Genomic DNA, 27,661 nt, shown 5'->3' with positions numbered 1-27,661 from the left:
TACATTTAAAATAATGAAATCAACTTTAATGGAAGCAAATATTTTTAGCCACGCTGATGTCTCAGTCACAAGTAGGAGTATTTTCCCCACTTTCTAGGAATGTGTCAGTTTTAACTCCATAATCATTCAAAATAACATCAGCTTTTATTCATTTTTGATTCCTTTAGATCAACATCTTATCTCAGAGCTACATTATTGAGCTCCTCTAGATGAATTCTGTCCATTTGAAGAGGTTTATGCAGCACTAACATCTTGCTTAAGCCTCCATAGCCTGATTTTGGCAGTCTTCACTCTCTTGAGAATATTCATTGTACAAAGTTTCCATAAATAATGACCAGAGTTCTGTATGAAGTTCAAGAAAACACTGATCTATAATGATATGTAGTGTGGGTCTGAGTGGTGGGCTTTGACTTTACAATATTGATAATATGAACATCCCACTGTAAGAATATGGCAAAATGTGATGCAATGCATCTGAAAACAAAGTATTATGGTATATTCACGTACAACATAAGTGATAGTTGCATGGCGAGACACCTCACCAAACACGACCTTTTAAGTAGTTGAATGGAAAATAAATTAATAAAGAAATTCCTGCCTTTGTGAAAGGTCTGTGTATTGTGGGATGTGTGCATTTCAATAAGTATTTTCAGTTCACCACTGTGAGTGGGAGGAACTACTAACGTGAAAAAACTGCATACTGATAACCAAATACACTGGTGCAACTAACTGGAATGGCATTACGGGATGAGAAATTCACAAATATATCTCTTGACAGTACGGCAGACTTCATCTCTCCATTTGCCTTGAGATGACTGGGAAAACAAGACACAGTTTTCACGCTTTCCCCCATTTGGTTGGGAACCATCCCAACTGAAATAGTTTAGAGCCATCCCATTAACATCAACAAATTTCCCTTCGTTTACCATGTCAGTGACACCCAGCCAAAAGCCTGCAACCCCTGGCAGACTTTTCTTGCCATATTCTCGAAGGGAGTTGGTTTCATCATTATCTCTGGGAATAGCCAGTGTCCCTCCCTTGGCGATACAGTCTTCATTGGCTTCATGGAAATGCTTGGCACCTTCTGAAGCCAGGTAGCACTTCTTATGGATTTTTGTTCCACGAAGACAAACTGTGAATAGATAAGGTTGAGCATGCTGACTAAGAAATTAAATAACATATTAAAAATAATATTAACATATTACAGTTAAAGACCTACAACCTATCCTTAATCAGGATGCCACACTCCAGAAGGCCCTAGGTGACAGGCCTGTTCTGTCTTACAGACCTCCTCCCAACCTTATGAGGATTCTCACCAACAGCCACAGTCTATACCACAGGAACACCAGCCCTGGGACCTTTCCTTGCAACAAAGCCCACTGCCAGCTCTGTCCACATATCTATTCTGTGGATGCTACCACTGGACCTAACCAGGTTAATCACAGAGTCATGGGCACATTCTCATGTTCCTCAACTAACATCATATATGCCATCATGTGCCAACAAGGCCCAGATGCTTCATATATTGGACAGACTTCAAACTCTTAGACAAAGAGTTAGTGGGCACAAAACAGACATAAAAACACTCCTGATCCACAAACTGGTCAGCCGACATTTTAATGGAGTGGGCCATTCTGTTAATGACTTAAGAGAGGTGGTTGAACTCTCTTTTATGTTTAAATTTGACACATTAACAGGTGGTTAGAACCGGGATGCGAATTTTCTAGGTCATTGCTTGGCTTAATCTAACTCTTGACTCCCCCCCGCCACCTCCCCTCTACTCTCTGATTTGCTCACCTTGATAATATTTTTCTGATATATCAACCTTGATTACTATTTTTGGTTTTCTACGCCTTAAATATTGAGTCTGTTCTGGTACAGCTATGGTCTGAAGAAGTGGGTCTGTCCCACGAAAGCTCACCTAATAAATTATTTTGTTAGTCTTTGAAGTGCTACTTTACTGCTTTTTTGTTTTGATATTAAAATAGGGTCTGGACAAGGTCTAGGGTCAGGAGTGCAGGGTACTGCCGCTCAACTTTTCTTTCTTCTTTGTTTTTTTATTTTGTGCATTTGGTTGTTTGTGGGCAGGTTTGTATTGGTGCGGGGATCACCAAGAACAGGGATAACTAAGAATATTTTCTGCCACGGCAGGCAAAATGGCTAGTGCTGCAGTACCATAAAGTTGACTTGCTAGTGGGAGATTTTCAATGGCCCTCAAGGGAGTAAGGAATGCAAGCCCTACTGAAACTCATTGTGACTTGTGAACTTAATTCAGCAATAGGCAACCAAGGTTAGGGAGCAGTCCACAAGAGTGGCTTTCCTACATCTCAATGGGCTAGAAGACTGTTGTAACCAAGATGGTCCTTCAGGATAGGGTAGATATGCTAGCTGCACTTGCGTACTTAGAATTGCGGGGGGTGCTGCTCGAACTGTAGCAATGCTTTGATTGGATGCAGAGGGAGTACATGGCTTTTTACAATGTTCCATGTTGACACCTCACTTCACATGCTCTTGTCTGATGTGCATTAGTAATACCAGTATAAAAAAATGATGTCAACGGAAACCAGCAGAATCTGGCAACCTTGTGCATGAGCAATGGTAAACAAAATGCCTTGCAGGACACACACAGAAGCCTGATGGGCCACATGTGGCCCTTGGACAGGAGGTTTCCCACCACTGACTAAACTCCAGAAGGGCCTATTGAAAATCTGACTTGCAAGCTTTTGATAGTAACCTACTTTGATCACTATTCTCAGCCGCGAATCCATCAGGAACTTAATTTTCTCATGGATTTTATATGTTGCTATTTGAGAACACATGTACACACAAAGACGATTTAGGCCTGTTGTTTGTTCAACTTCATTTATTTCTGTAAATAGTCCATACTGCCAACTTTGCACATTTGGTTTTACCTCATTGGGTTCATAACGTAGGTTGAGGAGAAATGGATGTTTGTATTGTTGGCAGAGCTGGTTGAGTTGTCAGGAAGTAGGTGTTTTCTTGGCTTCACACCAAAGACAAGGATCAAGAGGTCTTTTCATACTGTGACATTTAAGTGCCAAAGTAAAGCATGTTATGTATTAGCAAAGTCTAGTCCCTAGTAAATAAATGGAAGACAGAAAGTGCTAGAGGACTAGTTACAGTACATTCTGACCATCAGCTATGGATTGGAAATTCATAATTCAAATGTCTGTTTGGGCAAGTGACAGATGAATACTGCCATTGACAAAATAACAAAGGACATAAAACTCTTTAGGGCTTCCGTTTAATTCAATTTTTCCACGAATCCTGTCCCTTCCAATGTTATTTTCAAGTAACCTAAGGTGATTTAAAACTAGAATTGTCCTTTAAAAGAGAGAGATTACATTCAATGACTGGTTTGTCCATCCATCCCACTCATTAAATCTTATTTTAGTTTGGCTTTCCTTCACCATGTGGTAATAGACCACAAGGTATGCCAGCATGGCTCTTTCAAAATCCAGGTCACTGCTGGCTTCATCAAGTGGAAGATATCAACATCTCAGTGCCATGTTGCTAGGGAATCCCACCATCCAAGAAACACGATTCCCCGTTAGTTAATATAGTGGGGCAGGAAATGTTTTGTTTCACTGAAAAATGTTTACTGACATTTCCTAGTAAAACAGGGTAATAAAACCTGTGTTACCTGTCTGAAGTGCCTGCATTTCTTTCAGAGAGTTTACTTCTTGCCATAGCTTGTCAATCTGAGTCTTTAGATCACCATCCTTTCCTTAAAAGAAAAAACGAATAAATATATAAATGCACACATTCAAGAATACCTTTAAGTCAGCAGCTCTTTTAAAATACCATGGACTTCTGTGCATATGAGATTTGCATAGCTTTTTAGTGGGGAGAAAAATCATCCTAATTACAATATTCAGAGACAATCAAATTTCTATAATGCAATAAAATTAAGAAGCAATTATTTAAATGCCATTTGAAAAAAAATCACAATTCTAGTAATACTTACAAGCCAAACAAAATGTTCACCTGGGTCTGACTTTTCTCCATGACACCAGTGCACCTTCTTACTTGCATTGAAATCAGTGAGATTATACTAACATAAAATTTATGCAGGATGTGAATAAAGCAACAAATATTCATAATTAAATAAGTTGCATATTTAATTATTTAAAATAACACAAGTTTGGTAAATTTAATTTCCCAAGGTTAAATATTGTACTATGTAAATATGACAGCTTGCTATATTGCTCATTAGTCTATACTGAATTGCATTTTGGGTTCTCTTTAGGTGAATACATATGAAATTGCAATGAAATTTCATGGCAGATAACTTAAGTCCAACTTTTTAATGTATTGCTGGACTACAAATTCAAACTTTAGGTCAGAGATCAGTAGTTATTTTACTAGGATTTCTGAAGAGGGTTGGTTTTGGTGCTACATCTGAGGCCTGGTTTACGCTATGTGGTCAAGTCCATGTAAGCCGCCTTGCTCCGACTTAACTATGGAAGTGCCTTCACTTAAATTTGGATGCCCACATGGCATAAAGTGCTTTTCTGTGCCAAATGAGTAACACTACTTTCCCAAGTGGCATATAGTCAAGGTGGAGGAAATTAGGTGATGCGGTGTCATTGTAGTCACTGCGTTACCTGTATGCACTGTTAGGAATTTTCATGAATCCTCCCACAATACCACATACTGGCAACAAAACTGGGACAAATGTACTTGGTAAGGACTATACCAACACAGGGAGACAAGTGTGCACACATACAACTGATTTACTAACAGTGGTGGCTGTATGCCCACTTAAGTTAAGTTGACATAATTGTATAATGTAAACATCTTATTTTATTATTAGGTGGGGTGAAAATGTTACAAATTTGTTGTTTTCATAGGATTTTTACTTTTGAAAACTCTATATTTTGTGATTAGTCTACAACCTGTTTTATACACTCAGCACAAGAACTCCAAACAATCCCTTGGTATTATTGTGGCACATTTTCAACTTTTTCAATTTCGTCACAGAAATAAAAAGAGGTCTGATGTTCAGATAGACTTTGCTACTACACAAAAATCCACATAGTTTACAAAAGGAATCAAGGCTCCCAAATACCAAGGGAATCAGCATGCCATAAGCCCCTTCAGACTCATTGGAAGGGGAAACAAATGTCATGCAGCCTTACTTTCAGAGTCAGGTGAATACAGTAAGAAATCAATTTCTGTAAGTTGCTTAATTTTCACTAACAGTTTAATATTTACCATCTGTGCAGCTTACATTAGCCTTTCTAAAAAAATGGGAAGCAAGAATTCAAATTAAATACGTTTCCCACCAGCATTCAAGGTTTTCACCTTTGCACTGCATATTTTTATTGTGAAAATACACTTTTCTCACCAGTTCCTTCATGCTCTCTTTGTCTATCATTGCACAAAACTCGCTATGTAATTAGAATTGAAGAATAGCCTTCACATATTCCATTTAAAAAGTTAAAGAACTTTTCTCGTTCATTGAAGATAAATCCCAACAACAATCCATGGGAGTCTGTTAATTTTGTCAGCTTTTTTTGCTCAGATGCACATGACATCCCATTCTCAGTTATACCATTATGTAGAATGTAACTGAAGATCATGGGCCAAACTGAAATCTCAGTTGCAACTCAGAATCCCAAGTAAAGTCAATGGAGCAGAAAGGACACTCTTTGGCTCTCTATCCTACATGTAATACAGTTTGTTTGGCACATTATACTTCACTTTAGTAGTACTTGCAACCCAGATAATGTATACAAAATTCCCTCTCCAGACAGAGTAAATATGGGCACATATACCCTTTCATAACATCTTTTAAAATAGCATTAACCACTTCCTCAAATAACATTTAAGAATACTGTAAATGCCCATGGTATAGACCCCCCCCAAAATACGCCAATTACCTTTCACTCTACGTTTACTGTGCTTTCTGGCTCTGAACTTGGAAGTTTGGCTAGTAGTCTGATCCAGCAGTAGTATGGTAATGAGGAGAAAAATTAGAAGTCTGGTTTGTGCCATGTCTGTATTCAAAAGGTAATGAGAAACTTCCAGAGACTCTCTATAACAGCTGAGAGAACAAATCACACACAGCCCTAGCTCAGTATGAACGGACTGAGGTCAGCTTTTTCTAAAACTGCAGTGGTGTAGTTGGCTGAACTGCTTGCTTACGAAATGTGTTTGATGCTTCTGCACAAGGTACCCCCTTGTTCTCATTCCTCCTCTCGGATGCTCATTTCCTTGCTGATTTTAGTTGGGACAAATCCATTTAATAGGGGAGCAATTTATGGTTTTGCCATCAGCGAACTCCATTTTTCAGGAGTAATATTAAAACTCTGAGGATGAGGGTCATGGAAAAGCAAATGGGCGTTCAAGAAACACTCATATGTGTACTGTCACTGTCCAAAACAAGCAGTCCTGTAGCACCTTAAAGACTAATAAATTTATTTATCAGGTAGTGAGTGTTATTTAGTATTATTTATATATATTTATTAGGTAATGACTGTCACTGGGAAGGGGGTGCAGTCAGAGTACTTGGGGGAATGCCATAGAAGTATTTAGCAATATCCACATCCAGCTTCCTGAAAGTGAGTCTGGCCTATGCCAATGAAAACTAGACAGTGAACATGAGCCTTGTTCCATTGAGGTCAGTGGAAGTTTTGCCATTGAGTTCAATGGCAGCCAACCTGAGCTTTGTAGCTCTCCAAGGGGAAATGATTGCACTTTATATGGAGGGGATGTTTATAAATAGCCTACAAAGAGATTAATAGATGTTAACAAGTTTACAGACTTGAGCCAGCCTGCCGATGGGGCAGCGGTGGGAGTAGGCAAAGGGGGCAGATGTTCTTGGGCCTGGCATTTCAAAGGGGCCTGGATCTCTAGCCCGTCACTAGTCTTTTAGCAGTGGCGCCTGGAGCAGACTCTCTGGGCTCCTTTAAAGCGCTGTGGCAGCACTGCTCTGCCGCTCCACACAGCTGTGCACATGGTGGCGGAGAAGAGCCCAGCACTGTGATCGGAATGGTACCAAAGCCTGACTGCCCTAGGTTCTGCCCCCTCCACTCTTGGCTCCAGCCTTTCCAGGGTCACAGAGCTGGGACACCCTCCCACCTTGCCACAGGGGTTGTGGTCGCTGTCAGCCCCACTGGACATGAGTAGCATGTGCTGTAGACTGGGGTCAGACTGGGAGCCTAATGTGATGGTACTCTTACTAGCCTCCTCCCACCCAATAAGCACTGCTTGCCTGAGTCACAAAACCATACATCTGTCAGTTGATAGAGGTCCATCAGGCTGTTCTAGCTACGCTCCCCTTGGTGTGGCTTCAGTGTGTCCATAGAAAATCTGCTGTTCTCTTGGGCCTGGATTCCTCTTCATTGGAAGTGGGACAAAATAAACACTGACACCTGCTGCCCATTTGCGGCATCAAAATGAGATATTGCTGCTAGGGAACTGTGGTGATCTATGACCCTGCCTCTCCTCTTTTACAGAGGGAATGAAATATTTAACAGTGTTGACCTTCAACTGGGTATCCAGGTTCACAGCTTAGGGAAATGACTGGGGCAGCTGAATCCTGTCAGAGTTGTTTCAGACTTACCTAGACATCTTTGCACTAGTTACATTCCATTCCATTTGGGTGTTTTTCTTCACAATCAGACCATCTGTGGGGTGGGGATGGGGGAAGCTGAGCTTCAGGAGAACAAGATGATCATTTCAGAGAAGTGCCTATAAGTGCATAGGTCTGTACTGGCTGTTTCCAAACCCTGATTATCAGGACATCAGTGGACAGTATCACAGGACTATTATAAACAACCTATCAGACTAACAATTCATAAAATCCATCATATTTGATTAGACATTGAGTCAGCTATTACTAACTGATTGCTAATTATTTATAAAATGTACCCTAAATATATAGTACGATTGGGTCTTTCCAGCAATTCTTGCTATAGGAGAAAACAAGAGAGATTCAAGAAGAGTGGGAAAAGAGCAAATATAATGCCCATCTCCAAAGAGGAAAACAAGATGAACTAGGAAACTACAAACCAGTCAGCTCAACTTCTCTGCCAGGCAAGATAATGAAGTAAATAATTAAGGAAACAGTTTGCAAATGGCTAGATGATAAAGAGGTGGTAACAGTCACCATGGATTTGTAAAGGACAAATCATGTCAAACCAACCTGATACCTTTCCTTGACAGGTAATAAGCCTTATGGATAAGTATGGTAGTGGAGGAAGAAAGCGGTAGATGTGCTATATCAAGACTTTAGTGAAGTATTTGATACAGTTTCACAGGACATTCTCATAAATAAACTAGAGAAATACAACTTAGATGGGGCTACTATAAAGTGGGTGCATAACTTGTTGGTTAACCATTCCGAGAGTAGATATCAATGGTTCACAGTCATGCTGGAAGGATATAACAATTGGGGTTTTGCAGGGATCAGTTCTGGGATAGATTCTGTTCAATATTTTTATCAACTATTTAGATAATGGCATAGAAAGTACAATTATAAAGTTTGTTCATGATACCAGACTTGCAGGGACTGCAAATGCTTTGAAGGATAGGATTATAATTCAAAATGATCTGGACAAATGGGAGAAATGGTCTGCGGTAAATAGGATAAAGCTCAGTAAGTACAAATGCAATGTACTCCACTTAGGAAGGAACAATCAGTTTCACACATACAAAATAGGAAATGACGGTCTAGGAAACAGAACTTCAGAAAGGGATCTAAGGGTCATACAGGACCACAAGCTAACTAAGAATTAACAAAATGACACTGTTGCCAAAAAAAAAAAAAAAAGCAAGCATCATTCTGGGATGCAATAACAGGAGTGTTGTAAGCAAGACACAAGAAGTAATTCTTCATTTCTAGTCTGCAGTGATTAGGCCTCAACTGGAATACTGTGGCCACTTCAGGGTGTCACATTTCAGGGAAGATGCGGACAAACTAGAGAAGGTCCAGCGAAGAGCAACAAAATGATTAAAGATAAATGACTAATGACCTATGAGGGAGAGAGAGAAAAAATTTGGTTTGTTTAGTCTAGAAAAGAGAAGACTGAGAGGGGACATGATTGATAGGAGCTTTCAAGTACCTAAAAATTGTTACAAGGAGTTGGGGGAAAACATTCTCCTTAATCTCTGGGGATAGGACAAGAAGCGATGAGTTTAAATTTCAACATGGTAGGTTGAGGTTAGACATTAAGGAAAAGTTCCTAACTATTGAGGTGCTTAAACACTGGAATAATTTGCCTATGAAGGTTGTGGGATTTCCATCACTGGCCGTGTCTACACGAGCCCCAAACTTCGAAATGGCCATGCAAATGGCCATTTCGAAGTTTACTAATGAAGCGCTGAAATGCATATTCAGTGCTTCATTAGCATGCGGGTGGCCGCGGTGCTTCGAAATTGACGCGGCTTGCCGCCGCGCGTCTCGTCCAGACGGGGCTCCTTTTCGAAAGGACCCTGCCTACTTCGAAGTCCCCTTATTCTCATCAGCTGATGGGACTTCGAAGTAGGCAGGGTCCTTTCGAAAAGGAGCCCCGTCTGGACGAGACGCGCGGCGGCAAGCCGCGTCAATTTCGAAGCACCGCGGCCACCCGCATGCTAATGAAGCACTGAATATGCATTTCAGCGCTTCATTAGTAAACTTCGAAATGGCCATTTGCGTGGCCATTTCAAAGTTTGGGGCTCATGTAGACGTAGCCACTGGGGATTAACAGCAGGTTAGACAAACGCCTGTCAAGGATGATCTAGATGGTGCTTGGTTCTGCCATGAGTACAGAGTACTGGACTTGGTGACCTCTTGAGGTTCCTTTCTGTTCTTGTATTTTATGACTGAGGCACTTCCTCATTATGTTAGATCAGTATAATGAAATCTCTGTAACAGTAACGTTAACTCACTGGTGGAGCTCTTAAATATCACAGCATGGTACTGTCCCATAGCAGTGGGCATTCTGACCTACTGCTTCCCCACTACAAGGCATATATGGAAACTACACTGGGTCTTGATAACATAGTAGGTAATTGTGGTAGCTGCCATTGTAGCTAACACAACAGCAAGCGAACTGTGAACCATTGTAGCTGCAAGCCTGAGCCTCTACCAGGGGTATTGGAACAATGTGTATAGTGTTGGTAGCCATTGAACAAAGCTATAAACCCTGTATATGAAACCACTTTAAACCATCATAAGTGTAAAGGTACCTTATGTGCCTTGTGCCCATACAGTTTATTTCTCTTTCCATATAAAACTATACTATGCTGGCATAAGCAACTTTATGTTGGTGTATTGCTTTACCAATACAGAGATAGTCAAAGCAGTTCATCTTCTATGTCTGGACAAGGTCTTAAGATCACCTTTAATTTGCAAAAGTCATAATCCAGAAAATTGTTTGGTGACCCAGGTGGGTTTTTAGAGGCTGTTTTCTCAGTTCATCCAAACTTGCTTTCCAACAACACAGCCATTCAGAAAATGAAATAGCTTTGTTTATAGGATCCTGCACTCCCCTGTGTGTATAGCAGCTTTGTGGAAAGAACATGCAGTTATTTGTTGAGTACTGAGAGACCTAGGTGGAACTAGACTTGAATGCTGGGCTGGCCTCCTGAAAGAGGAGTGAATGCACAAATAATTTCCTGTTGCATGAAATAAAAAGTGACTGTGCAGGATGGTCATATGTCATTCACTTATCTCCTGAGTTGGTAGAGCTGGAAATAAAACACAACTGGTGAAAAGGCCTTTTAAAATGGTGATCGCATTGATCTACTCAAAGGAAAGCTCGTCAAATATTGCTTTTAGTCCAACTATGTTTTGCTGAGGCTTACCACCTCCTCTGGGTTTTAGACCTCATAGAGTACTGTTTGTGTCATGTGCTTGGACAAAAATGTGAATTTGGCATGTTGTTGCAACAGCTATTTCTGGAGTTACAGTAAGTTGTTTTCTAACTCTGACAAACAGGACCCACACAGGGTTGGACAGACAAGCTCTTGAGTCTGTGGCTGTAATAGAGTGACACTGCTCTCTCATGAGCACCCCACTCCAGTTGAATGTGTGTGCCGGCACACACTGGCCTTTTTGTCTTTCAACTTTCAGTCACACTTCAGGTATCATCAAACCCCTGCTGGGGTGTGCATTTAACAGGGACCATCTGGGTGCCCCCTCTATAGTTTGTCTGGTCGTTTCCCCACCCAGGGAAAGCGATGTCTCTAGGGCTTCCCCTCCTGAAGGCTCTGTCTGGGTCATCTCCATTTCACCACAGTCTGTTCCCCACTCTTCCCAAGCAGTGTCCACAGGACTTCCCCAACTGGAGACTGTATTTAGGGTCTTTTTCATGCCAATGCACTATCCTCCCAGTTGTTAATGGGGATGGCCAGTCTGGAGAGTTGTGTGGGGAAGGGGGCAGTAGGGTGTAAGGCCTGCTCTCAACTCCTGATCTCAGTTCAGGGACCCTGTAATAGAAGCTACATGCCGACTTCATTCTACCACTGCTATTTCCCTACCCGCTTTCCCATGGACCTGCCAAATCCTTACCCTTTCCTCAGGGCTCTACCACAGTCTATTAGCATCTTCTGACAGTCCTCATTCTCTCACCAGCCCTCTTCACACGGAGGTCTCCATAATGCTCCCTCAGACAACCGGCCAACGCTGGTCTTCTTCACTCCTGGAGCACTCCATCTATACTGAGCTGGCTCTGGTCCTGCAGCTCTTTATATGGACCTTTCCTGGCCCCTAACTGGCCACTTCTTCCAGCCAATATTCTACATCCGTTGGAGGACTTCTCTATGGTTCCTGGGATGGCATGTGCAAGGCTGTGAGCCTCCAGCAGGGGGCTTCAGACCCCCGCCCATCCCGTCACAGTGGCTTATCGCCTGTTGCCCTTGGGGTGTAAAGAAAATCAGAAGCCTGTCTAGCATTACACTGAACCGCTGCCAACATGTGGAATTTCAAGTGCTACAGCCCGAGAAACTAACATGATAAATAAAACTACATAATAAAGCTGAAAGTGTGATTACTTTCCAGGTCACAGTGCTCTCTCTAAAGGGTATTTCATGACTACCCAGATAAGAAGCACAGACTACACTGGGTAACACAAACTTGGTTCAGTTAAAGGCAAGTTGGCAAACCCTTCAAGTCACTGAATGTCATTGTCGGAAAACTATTATATGTTTCAGCTTCTCATCTCCCAAAAGCCTAAAGCTTTTTAGGCTTTGAGTTCAGACCAAGCAGGGATCAGGGCTGGAAGTCCAGAACTAAGAAGCAGTGTGGGCAGGGGGGCTGTTGTCTAACTGAAGTCGTATGCCTGGAAAAGAGATGGACCTCCTCCTAGTGTGTAAGGTTTTGGAAATGTTAGCCACATTTGGCTTTGTGCAGGGAGCACGAGATTGCTCATTTGCCCTCCTATCCTATTAACTTATTTTTTCCAAGGGAATTTTTTCTAAGGGATGAACCTCTCTAGTCTGGTACCCTTGGGACCTGACCAGTGCTGGAAGAGAGAATTTGCCAGACAACAGGAAGTCAATATTGTCTAGTAGCATTATCAACACTTCTGCTTACTGGGGTCTGAGAAGACATTTAGGGGTAAATTACAGCTAAATAACAGCACAGAACACTGAGAGCCAGGACTGGTGTCTGGAAACAAACTTTATGGGACTGCAGAGAAACTGGCCATACCCATGATAAATGGTCATCCAGCTAACTAAAACTGTGCCAGATTATGGATGTTGCCAATGAGACACTTCCAGATTAGAGAGGGTCAACCTGTAGTTAAAAGGAAGCCTGTGTTATATATTGCAGATAAAAGGATTGCAGACTCAGTGAACCTAGGTACAATGGAAAAACTATTGACTAATAAGGAGGGAAGTAAAGGCCTTAAGTATAAAGGGGGTTGTAAATATATCTGGTTTAAAACTGGTAATAAGAGAAAACTGTCTCCAATTGTTTTTTAGCTGGTCAGTAATATACTGCATAAATAACAGTCCCAACACTTCCTAAACACTGTTTTCATTATGTTACCCACTATAACTGAATGGTGAAAAGGACATATTTTGGTACGTTGTGTTCTGGAAGAGAATTCACTCACAAATAAAATGAGTATTTTTACCTTAGCAAATGCATTTGGAGTTATGTCCCTAGAACTTACAGAAACCATTAACCAATGACTCCCATTTTCTACTTCCAGTTTTAGGCACTACATATTTTTTTCCTGGTTGCATCAAACATTTCAGTGGTCATGTCTAAGAACTCCTTTCTCACCGGGGCCTCCACTGCACAATTAAGTGACCATTCCACTGACTGTCCCTGGACTCTTGTGCTATAAATTTGGGGAGAAAAAACACCAGAAGTAATTATCCACCAAAACATTTCTTTGCTGATTAATATGTGAAGTATTTAAGTGGAGCGGAATACCCAAAAAAATTCCTGTGGAATGGAGACCTCATGCACCTGACGTGATTTGGGTTTTATGTGCCAAACTCCCACTTTTTATATATTTTTTTAATCCTGCATTGTTGGGGAAGGGTGAATTCTACTTTCTCTTTTGTTAAAGATAAAATAGAACTTTGTTTTGTCTTCTTTAAGGAGAAAGAGTTAGGATTAAAAGTAAAGCCTCTGTTTCTTTGCATTCTAGGTGAATGGAGTCTTTTAAAATGCTCTCCCTTCTGACTTGGCAAAACTTCCAGTCCTGATGTGGGAATTACTGACAGCACCCCAGTTTGTATAGACAAGGTTTTTAAAAATATATTAAATAGGCAAAGATGACCCATTGTGTCAATTTCTTACCTGTAATGTGTGATGCTTTCTTTCCCTTCCAGAAATGATCGGAAATGATCTGAGATGACCAGACTTCTGACAGTTTCAATTTTCTGTCTCACAATTGTTCCAGCTTGGTACTGCTGTTATTCCTACACAGATAGGCCACTTCCAGGCAGAGCAGCAGGAACAAATGCTTAGCTTCAGTAAGGGAGATGGAGGATAGCCAGTTACATCCATGTTCATGAAGGCTGGTGGTGAGCAACCCTTCACAAACAACTCAGTAAGGTCACGCCTACATGACAAAGTTATTTCAAAATAACTTTGCGAATGTCTACACTATGCACACTCTATTTCAAAATTAATTTGAAATAGCAGGTGTGTTATTTAGAAATCAGTAAACCTCATTGCAGGAGGAATAATGCCTATTTCGACACAGTGATATAAGATATAATAAGATATGGAACAGCATTATTTCGAAATAAGCCATAATAGTGTCCAGTGGCACTATTTCAAAATAGCATTGTGTGTCTGGAAATGCTATTTTGAAATAGCTGGGTGCTTTTTCAAAATACATATTGGCCATGTCTACACTAGCCGCACGTTAATGAGAGATTTCAGAAGATGCTAATGAAGCACTGCTGTGAATATGCAGCTCCTCATTGGCATAGTGGAGGCCATGTGTAATTCAAAAGTGCTGCTTTCGAAGCCAATGCCACCTGTGCAGATGGGGGCCCTTTGAAATCCCCCTGATTTCAAAAGCCCCTGCTTCCCAAAACCAAATGGGAAGAAGGGGCTTTTAAAATAAGCTGGTCCTTTCAAAAGGTCCCTGGCTACATTTTGAAAGCTGCACTTTTGAATCACGTGTGGCCACTATTATGCTAATGAGGTGCTGCATATGCACCTCATTAGCATCTGCCAAAATTGCTTATTGACATGCCCCCTCCAAAAGGAAGGGGCTAGTGTAGACACAGCCTTTGTGCGTGGCTGTGTTGTTTCAAAATAAGATATTTCAGGATAGCTGTTCCAAAGTAACTCTGTAGTGTAGACATAGCCTAAGAGTGCAACTTGCTTCTTGCCAGTTGGCCCAGCCAGAGTAAGATTAAAGAATTGGTTTGTTTGGACTGTTTTCCCACATGGGATGGAAGATTAGATCTTCTCAGTACGTGATCATGTCTCCCGTTAGTGGTGGTGTCCTACAGAAAGTACATCCTCCATACCTCCTGGCTTTACAAACCCCTTCAGGTAAAATGTTGACATTTTAGAACCAGAAAGTCCCAAGTTGTAACCTCACTTATACACATTAGGCCCTAGGACCACAGGGAAATGAAGGGAATAGCTAAGTTCTGAGTTTCCTCTGCAGATGTGGGTTTCTTAGACTTCCTTTCAGAGTCCCAGCAACACTACTGTTCTTACCCGGCAGCAAACACATGCCTCACAGCCACCTGGCTTACAGGGAACTGAGTGCCCTGCCTGTGGTAGCCAAGGCAGACCACAAGCTTTCAGCTAAGAGCTATCACTGGATAGTACATCAGCTTCCAGCATCCTATAACCAGACCTCACTTAAAGAATAGCCACTGCACATTGGTTTACAGGGCCCAGGGGTTGGAGTCATGTGATGAACTCAGAATCTCAGCTTTCATTTTACATTGAAAGGAAGTCAAGAGCCTTCATTTTCAGGAAGCAAAGCCTGGCATCATTAAAGGAATGAAACCTCTGCAGTGAGATCTATCAGAGTTTGCAGAGAGCCTGGAGCAAGAGCTCTGAGAGGTGTGAATTGCTTCCGGCATCTCAATGCAGGGGTTAACTCCAGGACAAAAAAACAAAACAAAAAGAAACCACCTAAACAAAACTTTCCATTGTGCACACAGTCCTGGGAAAAGGAGGAAGGAACAGACCACATGTCACTTCATGTGCTACTGAAAGGTACTCAGATACCCAGGGTGATATGCTGGTGCTACCTCTCCAGTTGAGACGCCTATTGCTGTCCCTGTAGGTTCTGATCAGGGGGGTGGGGGGGCTGGAGGCTGAAGCAATAAGGGGCCCCATGCTACTTCCCATTCATCTCTGAGAGAGCATGTCCTACCCATTGCTCCCATTAAAGGTCAGGGTAAAGAAGTGGGAACAAGGCCACAGGAGCGGAGATCAAACAGGCTTAGGTGTGGTATAAAAGTCCAGCTAGTAGCTCGAAAATTCACATCTCCACAAAGGTATTTAGGCTCCTAACTTCCCTTGCAATCAATGGAATGGAACCAATGGATCCAACTCTCATTGCTAACCATAGACAGATAATGTTTCAGGGCATCCTCTTGTGGGTTGGGCTGGCCCTGTCGGCACTTTGACACAGTTCCTTCATAGCAATGGTGTCTAATAGAAATGTAAAGGTGGACACAGCCCCCCACCACCACAGCCAGACACCCACCCCAACCAGACCCAGACACCCCTCCACAGAGCCAGGCACTGCCTCCCTGCACAAATTGCTGGAGCCACTGCCGCATGAGCTGTGCCATATCTGGGGTTGCGTGGGCCATGCCAAGAGCTGTGGCTGGAGCCACCACCATGCAAACCACCCCATGTCTGGAGCAGCATGAGCCAGAGCTGGAGCTGCCACTGTGTAATCTGCTGCCACACAAGCCACCCCATGGCTGGAACTGTGTGGGCCACACCACGAGCCAGGCTATGAGCCATGAGCCCACCATGAGCTGCAGCAGGCTGCAGCTGCTGGAGCTGCCACCGCTGCCACCATGCACTTGTCCCACCAAGTGGTGGGGTACATGCCTGGAGCGGGCAGAAAGCTCTCCACGTGCGGCTCTAAGGATCTGCATTTTGCCACACTGTGGTGTCCAGTTTGCCACTTGTAGTGAATGGAAAACATATTGGACACCATGGCCTCAGAGGTTCTCAGAAATAAACCACTCATAGAAATGAAGCTTTTATAGTTAAATTTCTCCTTTGTGTGGGACCTAATTGATTCAGTACAGCCCATCCCCCCTTCACCCTTAGGTAGCTGCAAGGTTTATGTAGAACTCATTTTGAGGTGTGCTGGTTTAGTCTGGGCTGCCTTATCCTTCAAACTCACCCCTTTAGATTCAGCTTTCACATTCTTCCTCCCATGGCTGGGGGCCAGCTGAGCTCTTGCTGCAAGCCACAGCTGCTACTCCTTGACTGAGCTGAGAGCTACCTTTTGAGTCACCTGCCCAATCCTTAACCCTTATCAGGTGGGACTCCTCCAAACACTGGCTTGTGTTGCTGTCAACACATGTGCATTTAGTCCTACCACTGAGTAAGGATTTTGATCCTTGGACCCTTAGAGGAGCAGAGGTCTGAGTTTTTCTATATCTTTCCCCTCAGAGACATTAATTGGTCCCACAGCCATCTTTCTCTCTCCCCAGAACTGCTTCATTTACTTCTCTGGACACATGGAATGGGGTAGCTGACTTCTCCAGCTACCTCCCCTGACTTAGGAAGTCAATGCCCCACGACAAGGACAACGGTCATGTGAGGGAGACTGAACAGATGGGCTAACCTGAGTATCAGGGACTGTCCTGTTCATGGTACATTTGGGGCTGCTACTGTGGGACCTTGTCAAAGCATGGGCCCTGAGGCAGCTGCCCCGAAATATCCTATGGATGGCTCTGCACACACCTCCCCTGGGCCACAGAAATGAGCTGGCAGCAGTGCAGAACTAACAGCTGAAAACTGTTCTGTCTCACTAGTGGTGGTACTGAGGGTGCCCAGGGAACTTTAAACAGGCGGGAAACAGTAGGTGGGGCCAAGGGATGTATGTGAGGGGAATGAGTGAAGACCCTTGCCACCTTGGAGTTGCTTCCAGATGGGGGGGTAGCCACTGGCCCAGTAGAAAGATCTGAGGACTGCTTTGGCTCTAAGATAAATTGTGTTTGAGACTTCTGCCCTACGTTCCCTTTCTACCAATCAGTGATGGGGAACAGGGACTTGGAATGGATGTAAATATAAATCACTCCCATGTCAAGGTCTCTTCATGTGGTCAGAATGGTGTATCATTCCAAGGGAGAACCTAACCTTTGGTTTGTGCCGATTTTATATATAGCTGTTCATTTGGTAAGCTAGCAGTGTTGTTCAGATGTGAATAGGGGCAAATGAGGGTGGGTGTGTCTGTATGTTTGGGATTGTATATGCTGATTGTACTGAAGTGTGGGTGGTTGTGTTGATTTGAGTCTGGGTGTGTTGCCGGCAGCTTTGCATTGATTTGTGTGGGTGGCAGTTGGGCTTAGTAATTTCCTATCTGTTAAGTCTCCCTGATACAACCAATTAAATTATTGCAAGGAAACCATGTGTAGAAGAGGGATGGTGGCAAGTCACTTTATCTTTGATATCACAATGGTCGAGGACTCTTTTGAGACTCAACAGACATTCCAGGTTAGACTTCAGGTGACTCAGTGATCTGCCTGGGACCAAAGTACAGAGATTACTGTCCTACTCGCTAATGTCCAATTTGTCTATTTAGAACTTATATACATTTTCAGAAATTCTGCCATCTCCTGGAAGCTCAGGTGTATAACATTATCTCCCTTTCCCACCTCTGCTATAGTCAAAACAAAAAGCAGTAAAGTAGCACTTTAAAGACTAGCAAAATAATTTATTAGGTGAGCTTTCGTGGGACAGACCCACTTCTTCAGACCATAGCCAGACCAGAACAGACTCAATATTTAAGGCACGGAGAACCAAAAACAGTAATCAAGGAGGACAAAGCAGAAAAAAATGATCAAGGGGAGTGAGAGGGAGGGATGCGAGGGGAGAAGGTCAAGAATTAGATTAAGCCAAACTACTCTCTGATTTGCTCAGCTTGATCATTTTTTTCTGATTTGTCCTCCTTGATTACTGTTTTTGGTTCTCTGTGCCTTAAATATTGAGTCTGTTCTGGTCTGGCTATGGTCTGAAGATGTGGGTCTGTCCCATGAAAGCTCACCTAATAAATTATTTTGCTAGTCTTTAAAGTGCTACTTGACAGCTTTTTGTTTTGATAGTATATAGACTAGCACAGCTCCCTCTCTGTTACTATTCTGCTATAGTCAGTGTGTTTATGGTCTATTATTGTCACACTCCTTAGAAGTTTATTTTATATGCACTGCTACACTCAAAGTGTCCCAGTAATTTTGTAGGGTATAAATATATTACTCATCACATCAAAGGTACAACCTTAACTTTTTTCCTGATTATCTGATGATACAAAAATCTTTAAAGGCCTCTTCAAAAATCTTGGTGACTTTCCTTTGCATAAAATAATTTGGCCATTGAGTTATCCTACTGGATAGATGGGACAGCACTACCTAGTGACTCAACTGCTCTTGTGTTGTTAGATTTCCAGAAAACTAGCATATTTGGTGGTAGGGAACCAGAAAGACATATGCCTGCTAACTGATGAAAAGGATAGTGCTGTTTCAGAAAATCCTTTGGTTTACAGATATTAGCATTCAGGACAACTATAGAATTGCTTAAACAAACATAAGCAAGAAAAATCCTTGTGACAGCTGATGCAATCATACATCACAGGAAAGATTCATTTGATGTTTTAGGAAAAGTTGACGCACACTCAGATGCTAGAGTTAGGACTGACAGACAAGTAATCCCCTCCAAATGTGGACTAGAAGTTGCCCAGAAAAGCACAAGAAAAAATTGCTGCTGGGCATGAAAACTACCTTATTCCAAATTCCTTCACCCCAGAAACATCCATAAGTTAGGTCTCTGTGGGAGAGATGGGAGAATCCTGTAAAAACTCCATTATTCAGATATCTCCACTTGCACACAAGGGGGACTTTTCAGTGGGCTCAGGACAGTTGAGGGGCATGCTCAGCCTGCAGGGACTTCATCATAGAACACCTCAATGTTTTGTTGACTGACTTAGTATACTTCCAGCAGGAGTTAAGTGGCCCACTTCTCTTATTTGTTGTTGGACGCCATACACTTCAGTCACAATGCTATCCAGTGCCTAAGAACTCAAGTCCTTTTGCATTGCAATTTATGCTTATTTCCAGTAGAGGGCTTAAGAGACCTAGGAATAACTGAAGACTCACTCTATGATTTTGTGCTGCTAAACCCCCCAAACTGAACAGAAAAGGTTCAGCTCTGTCCTCACTGGTTTGCACCACCCTAATTCCACTGAGGTTTATGGAACCACACCAGATTTATACCAGTGTCAGTAAATAGAGTGGTATGTAAATGATTTATGCTATATAGGACAGTGTATGACCTCTCTTTGCAAATCTAGCCAGAAGGATGAACTCCTTCATTTTGCATTGGCTGTAGGGATATTTCATACATGGGAGCATAAAATAGATGGAGGATGGTTTTGTTGTTAATATTATTCCCCCAAGCAAATGTCTTGATTTCAATGCTATTTAATCAACTTAATCCCGTGCTAAGACATGATTTCAGGAGTGCTCAGATGTGCCGTAAGTAGATACAACAGACAGGCTGTTAACGTTGCCTTATCTTTAGTCAGCCCTGCGACTACTGGATCAAAAGGGACTTGTCTGGTGAGTGTCCCATGGCATCACCACAGGAGGGGCACATATGCCAAGACTTGATGTTGAAGGCCTCTTCCTAACACCCAGGCCAAGCAGATGGATGGGATCCTAGCGTCTACCTTGGTGAAAGTAGGAATCCTTATGAAAAACCCTTGGGTGTCTAGAGCAGGCTCCCTGGCCCTGTAGTGGGGAAGGTGCTAGAGGAGGCAGGTAGCCAGGGTGTTTCTTAGGATTCATGGGGCACTACCCAACACTATTAAATTAGTTCCCTTTGCCTGATGGCAGCTGGGGAGAACTAGCAAAAGCTTAAAGATGTGATTTGTTTAATCTTCCTTGACACCCTAACAAAATATTTTTAAAGCAAATTTTAAACTAAGCTTCTGTGGACAATGTAAATTCAGAAACTGACTGTGTATACCTAGCATTGGCAAATGCTTATGAAATGGTTTAATTACCACGTGAATGGCTCTTTCACAGGTTCAATATTTTACTAATAGCTCTGGCAGGGTTTTCTCACTTTTAAGTTAACTAGATCCTCTCTGGAGCAAGAGGAGACACACAACAGGGATAGGAAGAGGTGGGTGGGTGGACATGAAGACCCATGGGTGCCTCATATTTTCAGGTGCCCTACACAACTGTATACTCTGCATACGGGTAAGGATGATTCTGCATGCAGCTAGACTCCTGGGTGCTGCTGCTTTCCAGGCCCAGCCCCAAATGGTTTGAGTGTATGGCTAAGTTCCATACCAAAAAATTAATATGTTGCCACTGCTTGCTTTTTCCCACCCTGCTATCAGCTTCATGTGGCAGAGCTATCCCAGTCGTGACATAAGAAGGCTCCTCAGTCCCAAAGGGTTGCATGGAGGAAGGGTTTGCTCTAATGAAGCCAACAGAAGTTTTGTCTGGACAAAGCCTGAAGGATTTAACCCTCCAGTCTTGCTTCTTAACTTGTTGGGACCCTCTGTGTGTCAGACAGAAAGACAGTCCCATTGAAAAAAGCAAATAAACATACCATTGCAAGAAACAAACCTGCCATATTAAGGGCAGGCTAGTGAACTCAGACACTCAGCACTGAACCAAGCAAATAAATATTTGTTCCCTAGCTTTATACATCTAATACCTTTTATGTTTGGGAGTTTAATGCACCTGGCTTGGCTGGCATTTCTGCAATGTCTTGGATAGAGCAGAGTTTTGTGAGTTTCTTTAATACACAGGAATCAGTGCAGCAATGATTGCAAACTAACATCTGTATCCTCTGTACAGGGATTTTCCATTCCACACATCACTTACTTCACAATTTGCTCAAGTGGCCTCAAAAAACCCTCCAATATTTGCTAGTGCTGGGGTCTCCAGGAAAAAAAAATAGCTTTTTGCAAATGTCTGTAGAGGATTTGACCTTAACACACATTTTACTGAAAAACGGAGAATTAAATAAAATCAAGGCAATGCAAAGTTGAATATTTTTTATTGACCATTATTACATGAAATTAAGTATTGCTCTCTGAATGGTACATACTATAACTACAACAACAAGATTCACTTCGAATGGCAATTTTTGGGGCAGAAATGATCATTATACTCAATGTTTATACAGTGCCTAGCACAATGGAATCTGGCCCGTGACTGGCACTCATAATAGTATAAATAAATAAAACATTATAATGATGTTATCTCCAGCGAAGTCAGTAGCAAAAATTCCCCTTTATTTCAGTAGGAACAAAATTGGGCCTCATTCCTCATCTTAACGGTGATGAAATAGGAAGCTTAATAATAAATTTTACAATTATCTTTTCATTAGGTCTGTGTTTGCTCAGTGGGGTCAATGATTAATAAACAGAACACAGTGGAACAACATTACTCAGTGATGGAATATTGAGCTAAAAGGAAGCTCAACCATCTCTCTGTGAGTCATGTCAACTATTTTGATTTGTCATTAAAGTAAAGCCACAACACCAGCAGCACAGGCTCTGCTCCCTAGCCAGTGCTGAAAGAAAACCCAGGTCCTTCAAGTCAACTGTGTGAATATGTAAAAGCACAGTTTAGAAGAACCCTCAGAGGTCATCTAGTCCAGCTGCACAGACTGAGGCAGGAACAAATATACCAAGGCCATCTCTGGCAAGTGCTTTGTCTCACGAGTTCTAAAAAAACACCAGTGATGGGGATTCCACAACCTCCTGTCGTAGCCTGTTCCATGACTTATATAGAGTTTTTTGGCAGATCTAGCCTAAAACACTATTGCTACAGATCAGGACCAATACTTCTTGTCTTACCTTTAGTGTGCATGGAGAACAGCTGCTCACCAGCCTCTTTTCAATGGTATTTATCATGGCAGTTGAAAGCTGCAAAGGGAGATTAGAGCACCTTTAAAAATAAACTCAATAGTGGGGGATTTCAACTATTCCAATACTGACTGGGTACATGTCATCTCAGGACAGAATGGAGAAAGAAAGTTTCGTAACACCTTAAGTGACGACTTCTTGGAGAGGCTGATTCTGAAACCCACAAGAGGTGAGGGAATTCTTGATTTAGTCCCAAGTGGAGTACAGTAGCTGGTCTGAGATGTAAATGTAACTGGACAACATGGAAAGAGATTAAAAAGACTGGGGCTTTTCAACTTCGAAAAGAAGATACTAATCAGGGATATAATAGAAGTCTATAAAATTATGATGGGTGTGGAGAAAGTGAATAAGGAAAAATTGTTTGTTTGTCCCACAACATAATAATTAGGGCTCACCAAATGAAATTAATGGGTTTAAAACAAACAAAATGAAGGTTTTTTTTCCCACACAGTGCACAGTCAACCAGTGGAACTCCCTGCTAGAGGATGTTGTGAAGGTCAGGACTTTGTCACAGTTCAGAAAGGAACTAGATAAAATCATGGAGGTTAGGTCCATCAATGGCTATTAGCCAAGATGGGTAGGAATGGTGTCCCTATCTTCTATTTGTCACATGCTGGGAATGGATACAGGAGAGGGATCACTGGATGATTAACTGTTCTGTTCACTTCCTCTGGGGCATCTAGCATTGGCCACTGTTGGAAGATAGGAGACTGGGCTAGATAGCCCTTTTGTCTGGCCAGTAAGGCCATCCTTATGTTTCCTCCCAGGGGAACTCTCTCCAGTTTGTCCACATCTTTCCTCAAGTGTGGCACCTAGAACTAGACACACTACTCCAGCACCAGAACTGAGTAGAACAGGACAGTTACCACAAGTGGCATACACACAACACTCTTTCATATACACCAGAATGACATTAGCTTTTTTTGATAATTGTCTCACATTTATTTCTGACTCATCTTCAATGTGCAATACACTATATCCTCCCAGGACCTTTTCAGCTGTGCTGCCTACCCAGTTATTTCCTGTTTTGTAGTTATTCATTTTATTTTATTTTCTTCCCAAGTGTACTGCATTTTCCATTGTCTTTACTGAATGGGTCACCGTGGTCTTTATCATCTAATGGCAAACAGGTGACTGTGTGCAGATCTGAGTTCCCTGGTCACTTTTGTAGTCAGACATTTAGTCTGACACTTTTGGGCAATATGGACCTTTCCCACACCTTTTCATATTCACATGACATTTCAATAGTGCTAAATGAAATACTTTGGAATTAAAGACATTATAGGGTTGATATTTTACATTTCAGTATAAAATGTTATTTTCCACCTGAGGCTCTACAAGCACTTTGCAACAATTCAGAAAGCATCACACTACAGGGATGTGCCAGGGAGCTTGGAGCTGAGATTTGATTGCAATCCAAACTTTGCCAATGTCTAGTCATGTTGAAATTGGGATTCCAACTTCAGCTCCTCTGCAGGGAGGTAGTGTGGTCATCCATTCTGTTTTGCCCATCACAAAGGACAGCAAAAATAGTGTTATTTCGATAATGAAGGCCAAAGTCAGCGATGAACCAGTGAACGTGAGTAAGGAAATACGTTAGTCTATTTTTTCTAAACTAAGTCTAGTGTAATATTTCAGGCTTTGCTTTCCAGCAGCATCTTACTGACATTGGCTATGTTTACATGATATCCTAAGCTCAAAATAGGCTATACAATTTATGGTATGTACATTGCATAGCTTATTTCAGGTAGATTTCAAAATAGACTATTTTGGCATGTGGCACTGTCTAAATGGCACCACATGCCAAAATAACGGGCTATTTCAAGGCATCCCTGTATGCCACCTGTGATGAGGTATACAGGGATGCCAGAATAGCATATCCATTATCTCAAAAACTGTTTTGAGACAAAGGACCCATTTCTTAGACATGGGCAGCTATTTCAGGTTACCGCTGTATTCCAATAGCATCCACTGTGTAACCATAGCCTTTGAGAGCAGTGCTGAACTCACTGCATAGTTTCCAGCAATACCTTCCTTTTAGCAGAAGGATCATTTCAAAGGGCAGTTATGACCTTATCAGGAATGACCTTGGGGAGCAGGGAAGTCTTGAGTCTATTCCCATCTATGCTACTGACTCACTGTGTGGCACTGGGTGAGTCCCATAGTCTCATGAAGCCCCTTCTAGCTAGAATGGAACATAACAGTGAAACCAAGATGCACTGCTGAAGGAAAGACAGCCTTTCACACAGAGGATAATAAGGTCACTGGTGAGTCATGAGCAACTCAATTCCAAAGCCATATGTGAAAAGCAGGCCCTGGAGGGGGAAAAAATTGCAATGAAAGTGAAATAATTAATCTACTGAAGCAAACTGACCTGAATGAGGAAAGAGATAAAAAAAGTACTCCACTCACCATCTATTCTCCTCAGTGTTAGTTGTAGAAGAAAAGCCTTCTCCTGCTGGACTCTGTAAAATCCTGTTCACCTAGCATAGGTCCTTTTCGTAGTATGGTGCCTATATTGTGGCAGGTACATGAGGCCTGTATGCTACTTGTTTTCCCTGGGATTCACAAAGTATTGACTGTGTTTTATATGGAGGACCACAGTTGTCTAGTCAGCTGGTGTGAGGGCAGCCTCAGAGCTATGTAGGTGCATCTCTTTGTTAACCATTTTTCACTGGAGTTTTTAATATTGTATAAAATACTTTTATATATCATTGTATTAAGTCTGTTTATATAGAAATTTTGTATCTTTTCATATAGAACATATTAACTTGGCATGAAGTCTTTTTACATAGAAATTTTGTATCTTGTAGAAGAGGTCCTAGAAATAAGTAAGCTAGTGAAAATGTCTGTGTACCTCCTTTTTCTTTTTTGGTTTGCCCTGTTGAATGAATGAGGAGTGAATGGATAAGGCATGGAAGACAAGCGCCTCCAGGTACTTGCAAGGGTTAGAGAATAGATGAAAGCCAGATCGATGACCAATGAAAAGAACAATGGGACCTGTGAAGTGGGCTCTTTGAAAGAAGACTGGACATATAGGAGTCATAGCTGGGAGTCACCAGCAAGTGCCTGCTTTTGGCAGCACCACCCTCTTTGAAAGTGAATGAGACACCACCCAGATGAAGGTGCCACAAATGTCTAACTGCATATACATATAAAGGCTCTCACGGATTATGCGTGTGCAGGCAATGGCTAACTGGTGTTGACCTGCATGAGAGGGACGACACTATGTATCTAAGGTGTCTTACAGAGGGACCCCGGTCTCAGCTTGTCAGCATTGGAGCATCGATCCAGTTTGGCAGAAGCCCAGCTGCACCCCTCCCCCATGAACTGCCCAGTGCAGTTAGGGAGAACACCTATGGGCAATAACAACAAGATGGAGAGTACTTTGTGTGGGTGTGTGTGTGTGTGTGTGTAAGAGAGAGAGAGAGAGAGAGAGACAGAGACAGAGACAGCGACAGAATGTAACATATCATATGCATATGATGTGTTGATTTCTATATGTGTATTACCAATAAGTGTGGCATTTTGCCTTTTTCTCCCTGAAAAGATTCCATGCAGTACTTTTAAGTACAGCAGCTATTCAGTAGCCTCCAGACTATCTACACGCAACCACTGTACAGGCACCCCAGGCCCTTTAGAATTGATGCTGGAGCACCGTGGTGATCCTGCCAGCTGGCTCTGAGGGCTGGCAGGTGCTGTACAGTGCAGATGGCACTGAGGACTGGCACCCCAGCTCTGCCTCTTCCACCTGAGACTCTGTTCCTTCTTTGAGTGTGGAGCCAGACTCCCCACTCACACTGCTCAGGGGCCTGGCAATCCTGTCAGTTCCCTTGCCCTGGTTGATAACAACTGAAGCAGAACACTCTTTCCCACTCAGCTGTGAACCAGTTTCCCTCAGACTCCTCCTTCTCCTCATCCCCCTTTTTTAGCCTGGCATCTGGATCCTGCAGTGTCTGTTCTCCAGCCACATAATCCCTTGATGTCTGGCTTGCTGCTGTGCAGCCCTGCTAGACAGTGGCAGCACTGGTAACCTCAGATGTTCAAAAATCTTAAGGCTGGGTCAAAACCTGAGATTTTCACTGAGCTTCTTCCTTGTCGTCTGTTTTGGAGCTCTTTGGTTCAGCAGGGCCGACAGCCTCGCTGGGCCCCTGTGCAAGGTGTGTGTGTGTGTGACTGGGGGAGGGGGGCCTTCTCTGTGCCCTGGAAGGGACAGACCTTGGCTAGACAGGGTGGGGCTGGGGGTATCAGCCCTTAGTGCTGCATGGACCATGGTCCACTCCGCCTCCAACCCTCAGTGCCGCCTAGAGCCTACTGTGTGGCACTCTGGCAGTGATTTAAAGGGCCTGGGACTGCAGCTGCCACCACCACTACTGCAGCTGGGAGCTCAGACCCCTTTCGTATCACCAGGCCAGTTGTCCCCTTTGCCTCCCCTCCTGCTGCTTTGGTTTTACTCGGGTCACTTTTTTCTGGTTTTCTCTGCAACCATTAGGGCTAAACTCTTATTTTGTGCTCTTTTGAGGGCAGCAGAGATCATTTCCTCACATGATTCCAGGACCTGGGGTTTTAAGGGGAACACCAAATATTGTGAGATTCGGAAACTGTTCAGTTCTAGCTTTTCTCCCCCTTTCTCTAGGGGGGCTTCTGTTATGTGGCGGGTTAAGCTACCTCTCCGTACTTATAAGCTACCACCCCTCCCATAAGGACCTGCCATGGAGTGACGCGAATAGGGATTCCCCACTCCTGTATGGCACAGAGCAGTACTTGGCTGTGACTTGGCCCACAGCTAAGTAGAAGAGGCACATGGCTACAGAGCCACTCACCCAACCTTCACTGTTTAGGGTGAAGTAGCAGACACAAGTGCTCTAAACGTCATGGCTGCAACAGTATCATTAGTGTTATGCCCCATTCCATGGCGGGGAAAGGATTCCATTTCCCATTGCCTCTTCAGAGATCTAGCTGAGGCCTGTTTACTCAGGCTTTGCACAGAGTTGGCCCCTGGAGCATTATTGCAAAGTTACTGACCTCTCATTAGGCCTCATTGCTGTGCCAAGGGAACGTACTGCAGCCTCTTG

At 42.8% G+C, this 27,661-nt stretch overlaps 1 protein-coding gene across 3 annotated transcripts; it reads right to left on the bottom strand.

Moving 5' to 3' along the window:
- Positions 1-740: 740 nt before the first annotated feature.
- CLEC3A (C-type lectin domain family 3 member A) lies at positions 741-27,661 on the bottom strand. Of its 3 annotated transcripts, XM_075008904.1 has the most exons (4): positions 27,612-27,661; positions 22,518-22,586; positions 3,665-3,748; positions 741-1,132 (listed from the first exon to the last, which is right to left on the bottom strand). In XM_075008904.1, exons 2-4 carry the CDS (start codon positions 22,528-22,530, stop codon positions 741-743), a joined length of 489 nt encoding a protein of 162 aa, XP_074865005.1. In that variant the 5' UTR covers positions 22,531-22,586; positions 27,612-27,661. The 3 variants fall into 3 exon arrangements, with proteins under 3 accessions (XP_074865005.1, XP_074865002.1, XP_074865004.1); XM_075008901.1 differs by lacking the exons at positions 22,518-22,586; positions 27,612-27,661 and adding an exon at positions 5,907-6,021; XM_075008903.1 differs by lacking the exons at positions 22,518-22,586; positions 27,612-27,661 and adding an exon at positions 5,919-6,021.

Source organism: Carettochelys insculpta, chromosome 14 (assembly GCF_033958435.1).
Source record: "Carettochelys insculpta isolate YL-2023 chromosome 14, ASM3395843v1, whole genome shotgun sequence".
Taxonomy (NCBI): Eukaryota; Metazoa; Chordata; order Testudines; family Carettochelyidae; genus Carettochelys; species Carettochelys insculpta.
This window is presented reverse-complemented; position numbering and strand designations above follow the sequence as displayed.

Bases quoted from the DNA above. Each gene is read 5' to 3' on its own strand.
- CLEC3A (XM_075008901.1), bottom strand. From the start codon at position 6,021: ATGGCACAAACCAGACTTCTAATTTTTCTCCTCATTACCATACTACTG. The intron at 3,749-5,906 runs GTAATTGGCGTA...TTTTCTTTTAAG, and splicing joins CAGTAAACGTAGAGTGAAAG to GAAAGGATGGTGATCTAAAG. The intron at 1,133-3,664 runs GTAACACAGGTT...ATCTATTCACAG, and splicing joins AATGCAGGCACTTCAGACAG to TTTGTCTTCGTGGAACAAAA.